The sequence below is a fragment of the Morus notabilis genome, unplaced genomic scaffold (genome assembly GCF_000414095.1).
Source record: "Morus notabilis unplaced genomic scaffold, ASM41409v2 Scaffold1187, whole genome shotgun sequence".
Taxonomy (NCBI): domain Eukaryota; kingdom Viridiplantae; phylum Streptophyta; class Magnoliopsida; order Rosales; family Moraceae; genus Morus; species Morus notabilis.
The window spans coordinates 302,799-318,487 of NW_010360569.1; the positions used below are offsets into that span (position 1 = coordinate 302,799).

The 15,689-nt window shown below is 32.5% G+C and overlaps 1 protein-coding gene across 2 annotated transcripts; it reads left to right on the plus strand.

The window, feature by feature from the left end:
- The first annotated feature begins 8,907 nt into the window (after nt 1-8,907).
- Nucleotides 8,908-15,676, plus strand: LOC21398718 (ABC transporter B family member 9). 2 transcript variants are annotated; one of them, XM_024164765.1, is made up of 13 exons: nt 8,908-9,020; nt 9,096-9,370; nt 10,392-10,446; nt 10,550-10,725; nt 10,840-11,061; nt 11,162-11,400; nt 11,527-12,052; nt 12,196-12,469; nt 12,560-13,226; nt 13,330-13,558; nt 13,791-14,057; nt 14,155-14,418; nt 14,505-15,676. In XM_024164765.1, exons 2-13 carry the CDS (start codon nt 9,152-9,154, stop codon nt 15,147-15,149), a joined length of 3,783 nt encoding a protein of 1,260 aa, XP_024020533.1. In that variant the 5' UTR covers nt 8,908-9,020; nt 9,096-9,151; the 3' UTR covers nt 15,150-15,676. The 2 variants fall into 2 exon arrangements, with proteins under 2 accessions (XP_024020533.1, XP_010095132.1); XM_010096830.2 differs by having other exon boundaries at nt 8,908-9,370.
- The last annotated feature ends 13 nt before the right edge of the window (nt 15,677-15,689 follow it).

The window sequence follows — 15,689 nt, forward strand, 5'->3', positions numbered from 1 at the left end:
TCTTCAAGTATTTTCAACACGGTATTACATGCAGAGTACGTTACAAAACTAGCATTTAGAAAAACCAAAAGCTTTCTTCTTCCATGCTGCCACATGACAGCATGAAGGCTCTTTTCTCTTATTTTTTTTCTTATTTATTTTTTAATCTTTATTTAGCCCTTTATTTTTTATTTTTTTCATTTTACTCCTTTGCTTTCTTTGTTTTTTTCCCTCCCTTTTTTGGCCTACTTACTTCTTGGTTTTTTCCCAAGTGCTGTGTGCTCCAAAATATTTTAACTTTTTTACCACATGCCTAATCTGAAATACTTTTTTCACTTAATTTATTAGCGTTAAAATAATTTTTCTTATCCTTGTTTAATTTTTTATTATTTTTTCTATTTTTCCAAAAGCTCTCCTAGAGCTTAATTCCTTTTATATTTAATCTATTATCTAACTTCTAATCTAATTTAACAAACATAAAAAAGCCAAAATTCTTTTTTATGGGGCTATCAGGTTTGTTAGAGTAAAAACTCTTTTTTATGGGCTGCCTTGTGGCAGCCTCTACACTTTAAACTCTATTTTTTCTTCTTCTTTTTTAATTTTTTATTATTTGGGAATTTTTTTTTGTTTTTTAAAATATATCTTTTTTCTATGGAAGTAATTTTTTTTTTGCATTTGTTCCTATGTTATGTTTTGTCAATAGTTAAAATAATTTTCTTTATGTGTCCCTACTTAATTTTTTTTTAGTAAATTGTAATCTTTACCCATATTTCTTTTCAAAATAAATTTAAAAATCCCTAAATGATTGTATAAATGAATTTCTTATTATTTGGCAAACAATAAACTCTTTAAATGTCTCTAACGCGGTAAAACGTCTAAAACACGCTACAAAACTAGTATAGTTTAAGAAGAGAGAAGCCCAACACCCGTCATCTTACTTAGAATAATCTTGATAAATACCCATTAAAAGTACATGGATCAAGATTTTTATCATCTATTCTTGATTCATAACCTTTTTAGTTTTTATAATTACACTAATAAAAAGGTATTTATCAAGAGTAAGGGCTTTTAAAGGTAAATTTTCTATTTTTTCTCTTACTCTACCCAACACCCACACCAAATTCTCCATTTTTTCTATTACTCTACCTGACACCCACACCACATGCGAGACCGTAGGCGATGTTCACAATGGCCCAAAGAGGTCCATTAGCCCAATGCTCTTTAAAAAGTGGGGAGTCCTTAAATTTTTGTCCAATAATTGGCATGAAAATTGAGAAAATCCAGCTCCTTGGTAGGAGGGATTTTGTATGTTCCAAAAACATAGGGTCCAAGTCAAAATTTTATTAAAAAAGGAAAATATTTAGGGGTGACAATTTAAGTCATAATCTCAAGTTGATGGTCAATATTTACAGGAATTATCTCAACTTTAACACGACTTATGACATGAACTCAGTAAGAAAATCTCAACTCTAACGTGACATGTTCTAATACGAATTAATATTATTACGACCCTCACGAACTCGTTACTTTTGTGACCCGTGATCCATCATAACTCACAACACACTCAATTTAAAATCAACCTGCAACGTACCTATGAACCATGTTTTTTTTTTTCACTTTAAATCTACAATTTATGCACTAAAATTATATAAAAACAACATAGAGCACATATATCTTCCAAATTAAATCAATTTCATATTACAACAACTAATTAAGTCCTAAAAATTTCAAACACCTCTAACCAAAAGTAGGAAAATTATTTTAAAAATTATAAAGTATTAACTGGATCAATTTAATGTCATGCGAACTAACACGAATGCATTTTTTTTTTTTTTATGGATCACTTTCAAGTTGATACTAAAACAATCCGTGACTCTTTCTTTTTGGTCACGAATCGACAAAAAGTTATCCCCTAAGTCTTATAATTGCTAGCATTAGGAAATGCCCTTATAATTTTCCTTTCTTTTCAGAAAATGCTAGAATAACGTAGGCCACTTTTACGTTATCGGTGGTGAAAAATCTAACGGTTAATTTCGTAAATTGTTGGTTGGTCCCAATGTTTATTTATTAATAAATGAGGACGTACACACCAGACTTTTACTTGGGCTATGCCGAAATTGAAAGGAGGACAGCTTATGAAAAAAAAAAAAAAAGGCAATTCCTTCCCCAGCCTAATTTGATTCTACCATGGAATCTCAAAAACAAAACCAGTTCTTTTTTTTTTTCTTGAAACATTACAAAACCAATTAGATGCAAGCCAAAGAAAAAACCCAAACAAACAATGCAACCCTCTTTAGAAAAAGAAGAATTCGTCTCATTTAATTTACTGATTTAAATTTTTTATTCAAATTAAAATATAACTTTATATAAAAAAAATTTAACTATAATAAAATAAATTAAATATAATTTTTTATGATAATTTTTAACTGGAACCATTAATTCTCAAACATTGAAATCATATGCAATATTTTCTTCAAAGTGTTAAATTTATCATATGCACACGTGCAGATTTTTAATTGTTCCGGATATATAACTCAAAAAATAGTCATGATAATTTTAAAAAGAAAAGGGAAGAATAGTCATCAATAAACAGTGACAGACAATGAGAAGGAAAAGTTGATTTATCCTTTTTATGTTGCATGTGAATGGCCGATGGTGGGTAGTTGGAAAGTATTCAAAACTTGGACCTAAACTCAAATTTGAAATTGAAAATTTACACCTGTCTTTCTGTGACTTGTCTCCCAAGATCAGGGCACACATCAAGCAGTTAAATTGTAAGTTTTATATTGTATTTCCTTGACGAGAAAGATTGTTGATGTATCCCGTTTATTTTACCGATTCGAGTTTAAAATTCAAATTTTATTATAACAAAAAACTCTAAAAAACAGGCACATCTAATTTTTTTTTTACTACAGTAAAAAACTCTCACATAAAGTCATATCTTAATTCGAATCAACAAACTAACAGACCCTAATGACTAGTGACTTTTTAAATTTTTTTATCAAGAATAATATGCATGATGATCCCTAAACTCTTTAGTAGGTAATTTTTTTTTTTTATTTTGACAAGCCATCCTTAAACTCTCAAAACGTTAGCAGTTAATCCCTTTTCGTTAACTTTCGTTAATTTTTTTGACAGAACAGATCACGTGTATGGTATGTGATCTAAACTAAAAAGATATTTTAGTAAAATAACAATGATTTATCATTTACCACAAATTTTGAATTAAAGAAAATTCTTAAATAAAGAAAAAGCTGTAGACCTTACGATCTAAAAAGGAAAGAGAAAAAAAAAAGTATAATCAAAGAGGGAGACGAAGAGAGCAAAACCGTTGCGACGATTGGAAAGACGGGTTTCTCTTTATTCTTGTTTTTTTGCTGGATCTGGAATTTCTTGGTTTATTCTTCCTAGTTTGGATAAATAAGGGATTCATATAGGTTGTCCTTTTGGTTAGCGACACTTTCCGGCGAGTTTCAGGTGGGTTTCAAACTGTTGTCCATTGATGGATCCCTTGCTCTCACCATTGTTTTTAAGTTTAAAAAATAGTTCATGGATTTTTGAACCTTCCAATCCCATACTCTCATAACATGTTTGTTTGACTGTATTAGAATATTGTATTATATAATAATACATTAATCTAATATCTAATGTGATCATCGCATTCTATAAATTAATACATAAAGTAAATTAATACTGTCTATGTCGCATTATTGCATACGACTTAATTTTAGCGTATTGTATTGTATTATTCTATTAGTGGATTTATGATTCATGTTATGATTGGGTATGAGTGTGGGTTAGGGACATGCCAACATAGAGTCATCTCGAATCCTCTAGTTGTTTAAAAATTTTACGGGGCAAAATGTAAATTTATATTATTTAAAATTACATTTTGACCCTAAATGTTTTTATAAAATTACATTTTGACTCATAACTTTAAAAAAATTATATTTTGATCCTAAAATTTTGAAAATTTATATTATGATCTCAAAATTTTGAAAAATTACATTTTGACCTTAAAATTTTAAATTTTGACCCTAAAATTTTTAAAATTTTACATTTTTACCCTTTGCACAATACGTAATGACACCGAATAGTGTATTGTATTATGATAACACAATACAATAAAATATAATACAAGCGACCAAACATGGCCTCAAAGTGTTCATTTTTGTTATTTAAAGTTTGGTGTTCTAAGCACGTAGGCTTTTTTATTTTCTTTTCTTTCTTTATGTTTCCTTTGCTTTCTTTCAAGCCAGCAATTTGGGTGTGTTCTTCTATGTTTTCATAGGTGTATTTTATGATTTGAGTTTGGGTGATTTTAGTAAAATATGTTGATTCAAGTTAAAAGCAGAATTTAAAGTTGTAAATTGAGTTTGTGTTTAGATTTACACATTTGAGTTAAAGTTTAACATTGAGAATCTAATTTGAGTTTGTGTTTGTTTATACCAAAACTAGAGTTGTAAATAGTAAAAAATGAAGGAGATTAATTATTTTTGTTTGAAATTTATTATTAAGTAAGGGATAATAGTTTATTTTATTGTAGCATTTAACTTGGAGGGGGTGCTGGTGCTGAACTTGAAAACACAACTGGTGACTTAAAGTGAAGCAAACGCAATTCTTATTTGGTTGCATAACATTTTGAATTTGAACTTGACTTTAGAGCTCATTTGAACCCAAAATTAAAAGTTGAACTTAACTTTATTCCCCCTATCCTAGTTCTTAAGGTTCTAACCTATTTGCCGTTCAAAACTCAATCCAAAGGTTCCTACCAACCATTTTCACTCACATATGTTGAAAACCTATAGTTCTAATAATGTAACCAATTGTTGGTTCAAATTTTATTCTCTATTTATACCTTATACTACTAAACGCTATTTCGAATCACGAAAAATCCACATATAGATTCAAATTTAAAAGTTTAAACCCACACAATACGAACTCGCGAAACGAATGTGGCCTTAGTATTTTCACTGCAAAAAAGTCACATGTTGAGGCCAAGTTAATAATGCCATCTAAAAGTTAATGAAAATGGCTTAATTGTTAATGTTTTAAGAACTTTCGCCTAAATTAAAATAATAAATATTAAACTGTCACCTACTAAAGAGTTTAGGAACTATTGTTCTAAATTACTCTTTTATCAATTGGCAGGCCTGGTACATGAGTTCCTTATTTTAATATGAGATATATGATTCTTTGTAAATATGTAGATATATAGATATGCTAATTAAAACATTGGTACATCATTTGATATAACAAAAAATTGATATAGATAATAATTTGAGAACCGGTGTATGATTATATATATTTATGATAAAGATTCTGATTTGCTTTGTTAATTTTTAACATCACCATCCAGCAAAAGAAAAGTTACTACCGTTACAACTTTTTTTGTTTTACTTATCATAATTTAACTAATTAGTAGATAGGTTTTATATCTACTAGAAAACAGAATTCACGAACCGCTTATATTAAGTATACAAGATATTTAGCAAAAAAAGAGTATATAAGATAAATATAGTTTTTTTTTTTGGTATATTTCGATGTTGATAAACTTTTAGCGAGTAAACTCCAAGCAAAAAATAACTAATAGGGAGTAAACTAAACTTGCACGCGAAGCATATAGAGATAGTGTAGTTAAATAAATCTCTACCAAACAAAACTTATAACTTCGTCCATTTTTTTTTTTTTTTTTTGGCTGGAAGTTATAACTTGGTTCTTACACAAAAGTTTTTATGTATATATAGTGGTTGACTATCAGAAGTCAAAATTAAATCTCTTACAAACAAAACTTGTAACTTGGTCCTTACGCATAAGTGTTTATGTATATATAACGGTTGGCTATCAGAAGTCAAAGTATAGCGTCTAGCTATGAATATTCCATGTTCAATTACAAAATTTATTTTAAAATAGAAAAGGGTTTAGAAGGATGAAAATTCCTGGTTATACATTTTTTTTTTCTTTTTTCTTTTGAAAATTCCTGGTGATACCCTCATGAACCTAAATTCATTCCCAATACTTTATAATTTTGATTGTGACTGAAAGCTTGAATTATTACCTCCTTTCTAATACTTTCTAATTTTCATGAACCTACTTTTCTGTGTTTGAATTAGTGATTACTTTAATATGTTTCAATAACTGTCTCTTCAAGTCCAAAGTAGCTGAATATATAATAGTATATACAAAATATATTTTGTTGGACTTTCTTATCTATTTTCTAAATGACGACAAAGATACTATTCTCATGCACCTTTACGTTAGTGCCGTTCTAAACCGGCCGCTCTGAACACTTGATTCAAATGGAGCTTTTTTTTTTATTAAAATAATAAATGAATGAAAAAGAGGATAATTCTTTAATCAAGTACAAAAATAAAATACAGTACTACTTAAAACAAAGGGTTAATATCACAAAGTTCATGAAATTTACCTTCAATCTCATTTTAATTCTTGACTTTTAAAACGTCTCACAGTTGGTTCTTAAGATTTTACCTTCCATTAATTAGGTATTAAATATCTGACGGAATATGTGTAAATTTAAGGCCAAAATCGAAAACATTTAAAATTTAGAGACTCTTTATGAAAATTATATTTGACAGAATCTGTCTAAATTAGGGACCAAAATTAAAAACATCTAAAATTTAGAGACTATTTATGAAAATGAACTTATGTTTTTTTTCTCTCATATTATTTCACTTTTTAAACTTTATATGTTTCTAATTTTGATATCAAATTTACAAAGACTCTTTAGCTAACGAAATGACTAAAATAGAAACAGAGTAAAACCTTAAAAAAACAGTTTTGAGACATTTTTAAAAGTTAAGAACAAAAATGAAATTAAGAATAAACCTTACTATTTATGAGATTAACCCTAAAACAAATATAGTTATAAACCTTTAAATATCATAAAAGAAAAAAAAGTGGATTAAGCACTTATACCAATTGATTAACGGAGCTTGATGAAAACTTGATCGTGTATTGTATCCTATCGATAGAATATTTTTTTCTTACGGAATAATTTTTACTTTTTGACATATGCAAAAGATCACCTCAAAAGCAGAAGAAACATTGACCATATTGTCGATTATTTTCTTCCTTTTTTCAGTATGGGGTGTTATCAGATGTAGACTTTTCTTTCTTTCTTTTCAAGGACTTGATAAGTAGGTTATCAACTCCGCAAACGTTAATTGTGCATGAATTACTATTATTTTTCTTAATTAAAGGAAGCAAACGTTAATTGTGCATGAATTACTATTATTTATCTCCTTTCTTCAATATTACTTAATTGAAGAAAGGAGACAAATATCTTTCATAGAATATCGGTCTAAATTTTTATTTATTTTTCTTAATTAATATCATTTTTAGTCAAACAACTATACTAGTCAAAAAGATATTAATTAAAAGTAAGAAGAAAAAATTTAAACTCCTACACTCTAATTTTTAATTTTGGTAGTTCTATTGTACTTCATGGGGGAAAAAAAAAAAGAAAAGAAAAACCGATTTTTTTCCAGGGTAGACAGTCGGATTCTTTGGGTTCACATTGACGTATCAAATTACTAAGGGATTAGTATATTACAAATATGTCTTCCGTCCAATTTATGGAATGTCATGTTTTATTTTATGTTTTCAGGAACTTATCATTTTCTGTATTTTTAAAACATATTAAAATCTCTAACTTCAATAATAACCTTCATAAAAAAAAATGATTTTTAAGTCTAACTGTATATTTATTTCATGACTCAATATTGCTACAGTGTTTTTTCACTAAAAATAAAGGGCCGTTCAGTTCGTTGATTCGAATTTTTAATTCGAGTTGAGATGTGACTTTATGTGAGAGCTTTTTACTGTAACAAAAAAGTTAGATGTGATTATTTTTTAGAGCTTTTTACTATAGCAAAACTCGAATTTTAAACTCGAATCGACGAAATAAACGGGGCTAAAATCTTTTCACATATTACAATTCTCATGTAAGTGATCAATGGGCATATATAGAGGGACCAGCCTATATGCTAACCTTTTATACGCTGGAATCTAGGGAGTTCTACGCTACGCGTGAACTAATAGGACTTCTGGAAGGAACTCAAATGTGTGTGTGTGTTTTCCTTTTTCTTTTTTTTTTTCTTTTCTTTTTTTAGAGGTGTGACTAAAATGTTTTTAGCTGTTTAATCACAATTAATTAACTTAGATTGGTAAAAAAGAAATCACAATTTAGCTTAATCAAGTTTTTATCATGTCTGTATCGCATACAAAATTGTATATTACAAATTGAAAAGATTTATGATTCGTTGCAATTGTGACATTTAATACTTTTCCACAAATTTGTATACCCACTCGAAGATATAAAAATGGCATTCATTCTGAAATTAAAGCCTTCAATATATATATATATATATATTGGGGAATATCAATATTATTGGTCCCACCTCTAATTCTCCTACCAGCTGATTTGCATTCCCACTTTGACTCTTGGAATTATCATGAGGTGTTTTAACCGTTCAGAAAACAAAAAAAAACAAAAAAAAAAAACAAAACTTTTTTTTGCTCCGTATAAGAAAGTTCTGAAATTTCGAATAAATTTGATGGAATTTATATTTCTTTATCGTGTATTTCCTTTCGCTTAATATACTTTTTTTTTAATGAAATCCCTTTAATATATTTTTATTTTACAATACAAAAAACATGAACCAACATATCGGATTGTTCTTGGACGCTGTTTCCAGGAGCAACTGCGATAATTATAGATAATACCCAAATTAAAAAGAAAACAAGAAATTAAATGCGAGATCCAATATTTTCCTTTCCTATTTTTTTCCTTTTTTCTTTTGACTAGTTTTTCCGATTTACACCACGTGTAAAAACAGAAGTACCTTTTCCATATCATCTTTAAATTTCTTTTCAAACAAGAAAGGAAAAAAAAAAAAAAGAAAAAAAGGAAAATTATCGCCAACGGATTTCCTGGCGTTTCTGCTATATATAGGCGAGGAAAGAAAAACACCAAGTTACGTTTAACAAAGAACTCGCCGCATTAACAAGGCCACACCAAGGTCGTGCACTTTTTTTTTTTTTTCATTTTCTCTTTTTAATTATTTTCTCTCTCAAAACCAAATTAACTATGGAAGATCAAGAAGCGAGAGAACCAGCAGCAGCGGATCATCATAAGCCGTCTTCGTCTTCGATGAAGAATGTCGTTCGAGGTGAGAGCAAGGAGCAGAAGGTGTCGTTTTTCAAGCTGTTCTCGTTCGCCGACCGGCTTGACGTGGTGCTGATGGTCGTCGGGACGGTTTGCGCCGCCGCAAACGGGGTGTCGCAGCCGCTGATGACGCTGATATTCGGAAAACTCATCAACTCCTTCGGAGAATCCGATCAATCTCATGTTCTTGACGAGGTTTCGAAGGTACGTACGTACTTAATTAAGTATATGACTGTTAGAGTAATTTCGTGACAATTTTAATGATCGAAATCTTCTGTATTGTTCGAATAGTTATTTGTTTTTTGTTGTGTTTTATTTTGGTTTCTAATTGGGGTTACGGATGATCATGTGATGAGTAACGTGTTAAGATTTTCTTGTATGAAAAAGAGAGAGACAAAAAAAAAAAAAGAAAAAGAAAAAGAAAACGTACTTTTGAGTAATGCTTTTGTATTTGGCTAATATAATAAAAAATTTTGGGCCGTTGAATTTGATTTTTGTTTCTTTACGTTCATATCGGTTAACAAATCACAAATATGAATAAAAATTTCCGTACTTTGAAAATTAACTGTAAGTTTCCTATCTTTTTTCATGATTATGTTACTTAAAGCATAAAAAAACAAAACAAAAAATGTACTCCGAAAGAAAATACTACCTACTAATTATTATCGTTTTCTTTTTTTCAAGAGAATTTAACATCTATATGTCATTGATATTACCCACTTTTTTTTTTTTGGAGTCTTATTTATGTTGAGATTACCACTACTAGTACTTGGTATAGAATGCAAATTAAACTTTTGAAAAGTTGCATATTTGCACCTAACAACGACACGTGTAGTGCCGTATGCTACACGTATCAACATATAAATGAGCACGGGAATTTTTCTTTCCTCTTTCTTTAAATCTTTGTGGCAGTAAATGTAGAGATTTGATGTGAAAACTTTTGAGTATAAACCTTTTTCATTCCGGTACTGCATTTGTTAATGGAAACTTTTGGTTTGTTTTCATCTTTAATTTAAGAGAAACGGATTATTTCCAAAGGGAATCTAATCGCTTTAGATTTTACACCAATTAGTAGCCGACCTAGCCGACGTCTAAATCATAGATGTTATAAAATTGAGTTTCTATAGATTTTTACAAATATTATTACGTATAAGTACAAGATATGCATAATATATTTACTGTAACTTTGACTTTAATTAACTCCGTTTGATTTTTGTAATATCAGGTTTCCTTGGATTTTGTATACTTGGCAATTGGAACTAGCATTGCTTCTTTTCTTCGTAAGTACTTCTCCTTAAAATAACACTTTTTTTTTCCTTACATGTCAGTTGTCACGTGGCTAAATATGTACAATATTATGTACTATGTTGTTGTCCATTACAGAGGTGGCTTGTTGGATGGTAACCGGTGAAAGACAAGCCACGAGAATCCGAGGTTTGTACTTAGAAACCATTCTTAGACAAGACATTGCATTCTTTGACACCGAAACTACCACCGGAGAAGTCATTGGGAGAATGTCAGGAGACACCATTCTCATTCAAGACGCCATGGGCGAAAAGGTAACACTGTAGTGTGTATTATTGCTTGAATTTAGGACCAAAGTTGATGAGCATTCAAACGTATATATGCATCGTATCTTGACAATTGACATGCTCTTAAATCAAATTTGGCAGGTCGGGAAGTTCATACAGCTCGTTTCAACCTTTCTGGGGGGCTTTGTTATCGCCTTTGTGAAAGGGTGGCTTCTGACCCTTGTTTTGCTCGGTTGCATTCCGCTCATAGTCCTTGCAGGCGGTGCCATGGCGACTATAATGTCAAAAATGGCGAGCCGTGGACAAGTCGCTTATGCTGAAGCTGGCAACGTAGTAGAACAAACTGTTGGATCCATTAGAACGGTAAGTCCCCTTGTATAATTATCATCTTAAAGTTTGTTGTTTCGAAAGAGTGCGAAGAAGTCATGTATTTTATTGGTTTTGTTTTGTTTGTTCTAATTAGGTTGCAGCATTTACTGGAGAGAAGAAAGCGATTGAGAAATACAATAGCAAGTTGGTCATTGCCTATAATATGATGGCGAAACAAGGGCTGGCCTCAGGCCTTGGACTTGGGACAGTTTTGTTGATTGTGTTCGGGACTTATGGACTTGCTGTTTGGTTCGGATCCAAATTGATCATTGAAAAGGGATACACCGGCGGAGAAGTTATAAATGTGATTTTCGCAATCATGACCGGAGGCATGTAAGTATCAACATCTCATAAATAATTCCATTGATTTTTATCTTGGATGCTCATTTAAAAAAAAAAAAAAACGGTTACTCGTGTGACGTTCGTGATTGTTTTGGTTGTCCGGTCTCTTTGGATTAGGTCCCTAGGCCAGACATCTCCATGCTTGAATGCTTTTGCTTCAGGGAAGGCTGCAGCCTACAAAATGTTTGAGACCATCAAACGAAAACCGAACATCGACGCCTATGATACTAATGGCATTGTATTGGAAGACATGAGAGGTGAAATTGAACTCAAGAATGTGTACTTCAGATACCCTGCTAGGCCAGATGTGCAAATCTTCGCAGGATTCTCATTACATGTCCCAAGCGGCACGACAACCGCATTAGTCGGACAAAGTGGAAGTGGGAAATCCACGGTGATTAGCTTGTTAGAAAGATTCTACGATCCTGATTCAGGTGAAGTGCTTATTGACGGTGTTGATTTGAAAAGGTTACAACTTAAATGGATAAGAGAAAAGATTGGGTTGGTAAGTCAAGAACCTGTTTTGTTTGCAACTACCATAAGGGAAAATATAGCATATGGGAAAGAAAATGCTACTGAAGAGGAGATTAAAACGGCAATTGAACTTGCTAATGCAGCAAAGTTCATTTACAAGTTGCCTGAGGTAGTACTTATTTTTCATTTCAATTTATTTTTCCCTCATTTTTATTTCACAAAAGAAAATTTTCAAGCCCTTCAAAAAAAAAAAAAAAAATTTAAGCAAATCTTTCAATTCCTTAACAATTCTTTTGACTAACTTGTCTGCAGGGCCTAAATACATTGGCAGGGGAACATGGGACTCAGCTATCTGGTGGACAAAAGCAAAGGATAGCAATTGCAAGGGCCATCTTAAAGAATCCAAGAATTCTCCTTCTTGATGAAGCAACAAGCGCGTTAGATACAGAGTCCGAACGTATTGTTCAGGAGGCACTAGTGAGAGTTATGGCAAACCGGACCACTGTGGTTGTTGCTCATCGTTTAACAACCATTAAAAATGCTGACATTATTGCAGTTGTGCACCAGGGAAAAATTGTTGAGAAAGGTGAGACTTAGAACTTGTCATCTTTTCATTTCAAATGCTCTAAAAAGTTTGTTTACCAAGTTAACATTTTAAATTAACTGACTGTTGTAGGAACTCATACCGAGTTGATTAGTAATCCTGAAGGTGCTTACTCCCAGTTGATTCGCTTGCAAGAAGGAGCCAATGGAACAGAAGAAAACCAAGCCAATGACAAGGATAAGAACAGTACATGTTTTGAGATAGAGAAGGTCATGACAAGGTCTAATAGCCAAAGATTATCGATGAGGAGATCCATTAGTAGAGGCTCATCAAGTAGCCGACATTCTTTTACCCTTAGCTTTGGTGTTCCTGGACCAATTAGTATTCACGAGGCTGAAGAAAGAGGTGCGGAGAATACGGCAGAAAATGATGAGGATGCTGAAAAGCCTAAAAAAGTTTCCATGAGGAGGTTGGCGTACTTGAACAAGCCTGAGCTTCCTGTCTTGATTATGGGAACCATTGCTGCTGCAATACATGGATTGTCTTTCCCTGTATTTGGCCTTCTACTTTCAAGTTCCATTGACATGTTCTACGAAAATCATAGTGAGCTGCGAAAGGATTCCAAGTTTTGGGCACTTATCTACATGGGTTTGGGGCTTCTCAACTTTGTGGTAATTCCAGTACAGAATTTCTTATTCGGAGTTGCAGGTGGAAAGTTAGTCCAACGTATTCGTTCCTTAACTTTCGAGAAAGTTATCCACCAAGAAATCAGTTGGTTTGATGATCCTGCAAATTCAAGGTGCATTTAAGGAACCGTTTTCAAGTTTTTTTTTCCTATCTTCACATAAATTTATGACAACTTATATAAATTCATAACTAATAATTATTGTTGTATTTGTCAGTGGTGCAATCGGTGCGAGGTTGTCTTCTGATGCTTCAACAATTAGGAGTCTCGTTGGCGATGCATTGGCACTAATAGTTCAGAATATAGCAACAATCACATCAGGGCTAATCATATCATTCACAGCTAATTGGATTCTTGCATTAATAATCCTAGCAGTGTCTCCTCTGATGATTATTCAGGGATTTTTGCAGGCCAAGTTTCTAAAAGGATTCAGTGCTGATGCCAAGGTGAGTCTTACCTCAATTCTCATTTACATTTTTTTTTTTTCCAAAATATCCTTTAGATGCTTACAACAAAGGCACAAAAATAGGCACGGACCATGGCCAGCCAGGCCCAACCGATCCAGCCCGTAAATAGACGGGCCAGTATAGGCTTGCCTAATACTATGGACTAATTGATGGATCAGCCCAGCCTAATCCAGATTGCACCTCTAACTGTGAGCATTTTGAAAATGTGCAGGTTATGTATGAAGAAGCTAGTCAAGTGGCAAATGATGCAGTTGGCAGTATTAGAACTGTTGCATCATTTTGTGCGGAAAAGAAAGTTATGGAAATGTACCAAAAGAAATGTGAGGTTCCCATGAAAACTGGAGTGCGGTTAGGACTAATAAGTGGAGGAGGTTTTGGCTTTTCTTTCTTGGTCCTCTACAATGTAAATGCATTTATTTTCTACATTGGAGCTGTTCTTGTGAAAGATGGGAAAGCAACATTTGGAGAGGTTTTCAAGGTAAAGCGTCATTGGGTTTGGTTGTTTTCTTCAACTTTTATAATCCTTTAGAAGTTTTGTTTAAATTCAATTGCCAAAATATCAATGTCACTTGCAGGTTTTCTTTGCATTAACACTTGCAGCAATGGGGGTTTCCCAAACTACTGCCTTGGCTCCTGATTCCTCTAAAGCCAAGGATTCAGCTGCCTCAATATTCAAAATTCTCGATAGAAAGCCTAAGATTGATTCAAGCAGCGACGAGGGGGTAACGCTACCAACCGTAACCGGAGATATTGAGCTTCAACATGTTAGCTTCAGATATCCCACGAGACCTAATGTCGAAATCTTTAGAGATCTTTCTCTAACCATTCCATCTGGAAAGGTATTCCACAACCACTCTTTCTATGTTATACCTCTCTACTTTGACTTATGCTCTCATTTTTTCTTTCTTTTTTTTCTTTTTGGCAGACTGTTGCTTTAGTTGGAGAGAGTGGTAGTGGAAAATCGACAGTAATAAGCCTAATAGAGAGATTCTATGATCCACTGTCTGGTCTCGTGACATTAGATGGAGTTGAAATCAAAAAGTTGAAACTAAATTGGTTGAGGCAACAAATGGGATTGGTGAGTCAAGAACCCGTCCTCTTTAATGAGACAATCCGCACCAACATAGCCTATGGCAAACAAGGGGAGGTCACCGAGGAAGAGATAATAGCGGCCACAAAAGCATCAAATGCACACAACTTTATATCCTCATTGCCTAACGGATATGACACGCCTGTTGGGGAGAGAGGAACACAGTTATCAGGAGGACAAAAGCAAAGGATAGCCATAGCAAGAGCCATACTAAAAAACCCGAAAGTCCTTTTGCTTGATGAAGCTACAAGTGCACTAGATGCAGAGTCGGAGAGAGTGGTACAAGATGCCTTGGACAGAGTTATGGTGGACAGAACAACCGTTGTTGTTGCTCATCGCCTTACTACAATCAAAGGAGCCGACATCATTGCAGTAGTGAAGAATGGTGTGATTGCTGAGAAGGGCAAGCATGATGAGCTGATGAAGATCAATGGTGGTGCCTACGCATCATTGGTAGCACTTCACAAGTCTGCAACATGATAAAGGGCAAACAGAAACAGGTATTAGCTGTAGTGTTTGCCAAGATGGGATTTAGTGAGTCAGGGTAGAACAGGCAAAAATGAAAATTAAGATTTAAGGACAGTTAATTGAATTATAAGGCATCTAATATCATGTTTCCTGGAAAGTTGTATCCTCAAGGAGCCTTTCCGTAGGAATACGGTAGGAATGGAGATGTTTTGGCGAGGTTTATGAATGGCTTTTTATGCTCAGTTTAGTTACAGCAAATTTTTTGCATTACGGAAATGTATGGGAATTCATAAAAATAAAAAATAAAAAATAAATATGGATTCTAACAGAAATTCTTCGATCTCTTGCTTTTTTTTTTTTTAGGGAAATTCTTATCGCGTGATCTTTTAATGATAAGTACCAGAACGAGTTATATTTTTATTAAGATAGTCTTGCGCAATGAGTTTTCAAGCCTCTTTTCTTTTTTTTCTTTTTTTTTTTTTTTTTGCTTTTATAGTTTTCAAGCCTTACCTCAGTGTCCAATTTACATAGTGTGCTTCCCACTATCAACTA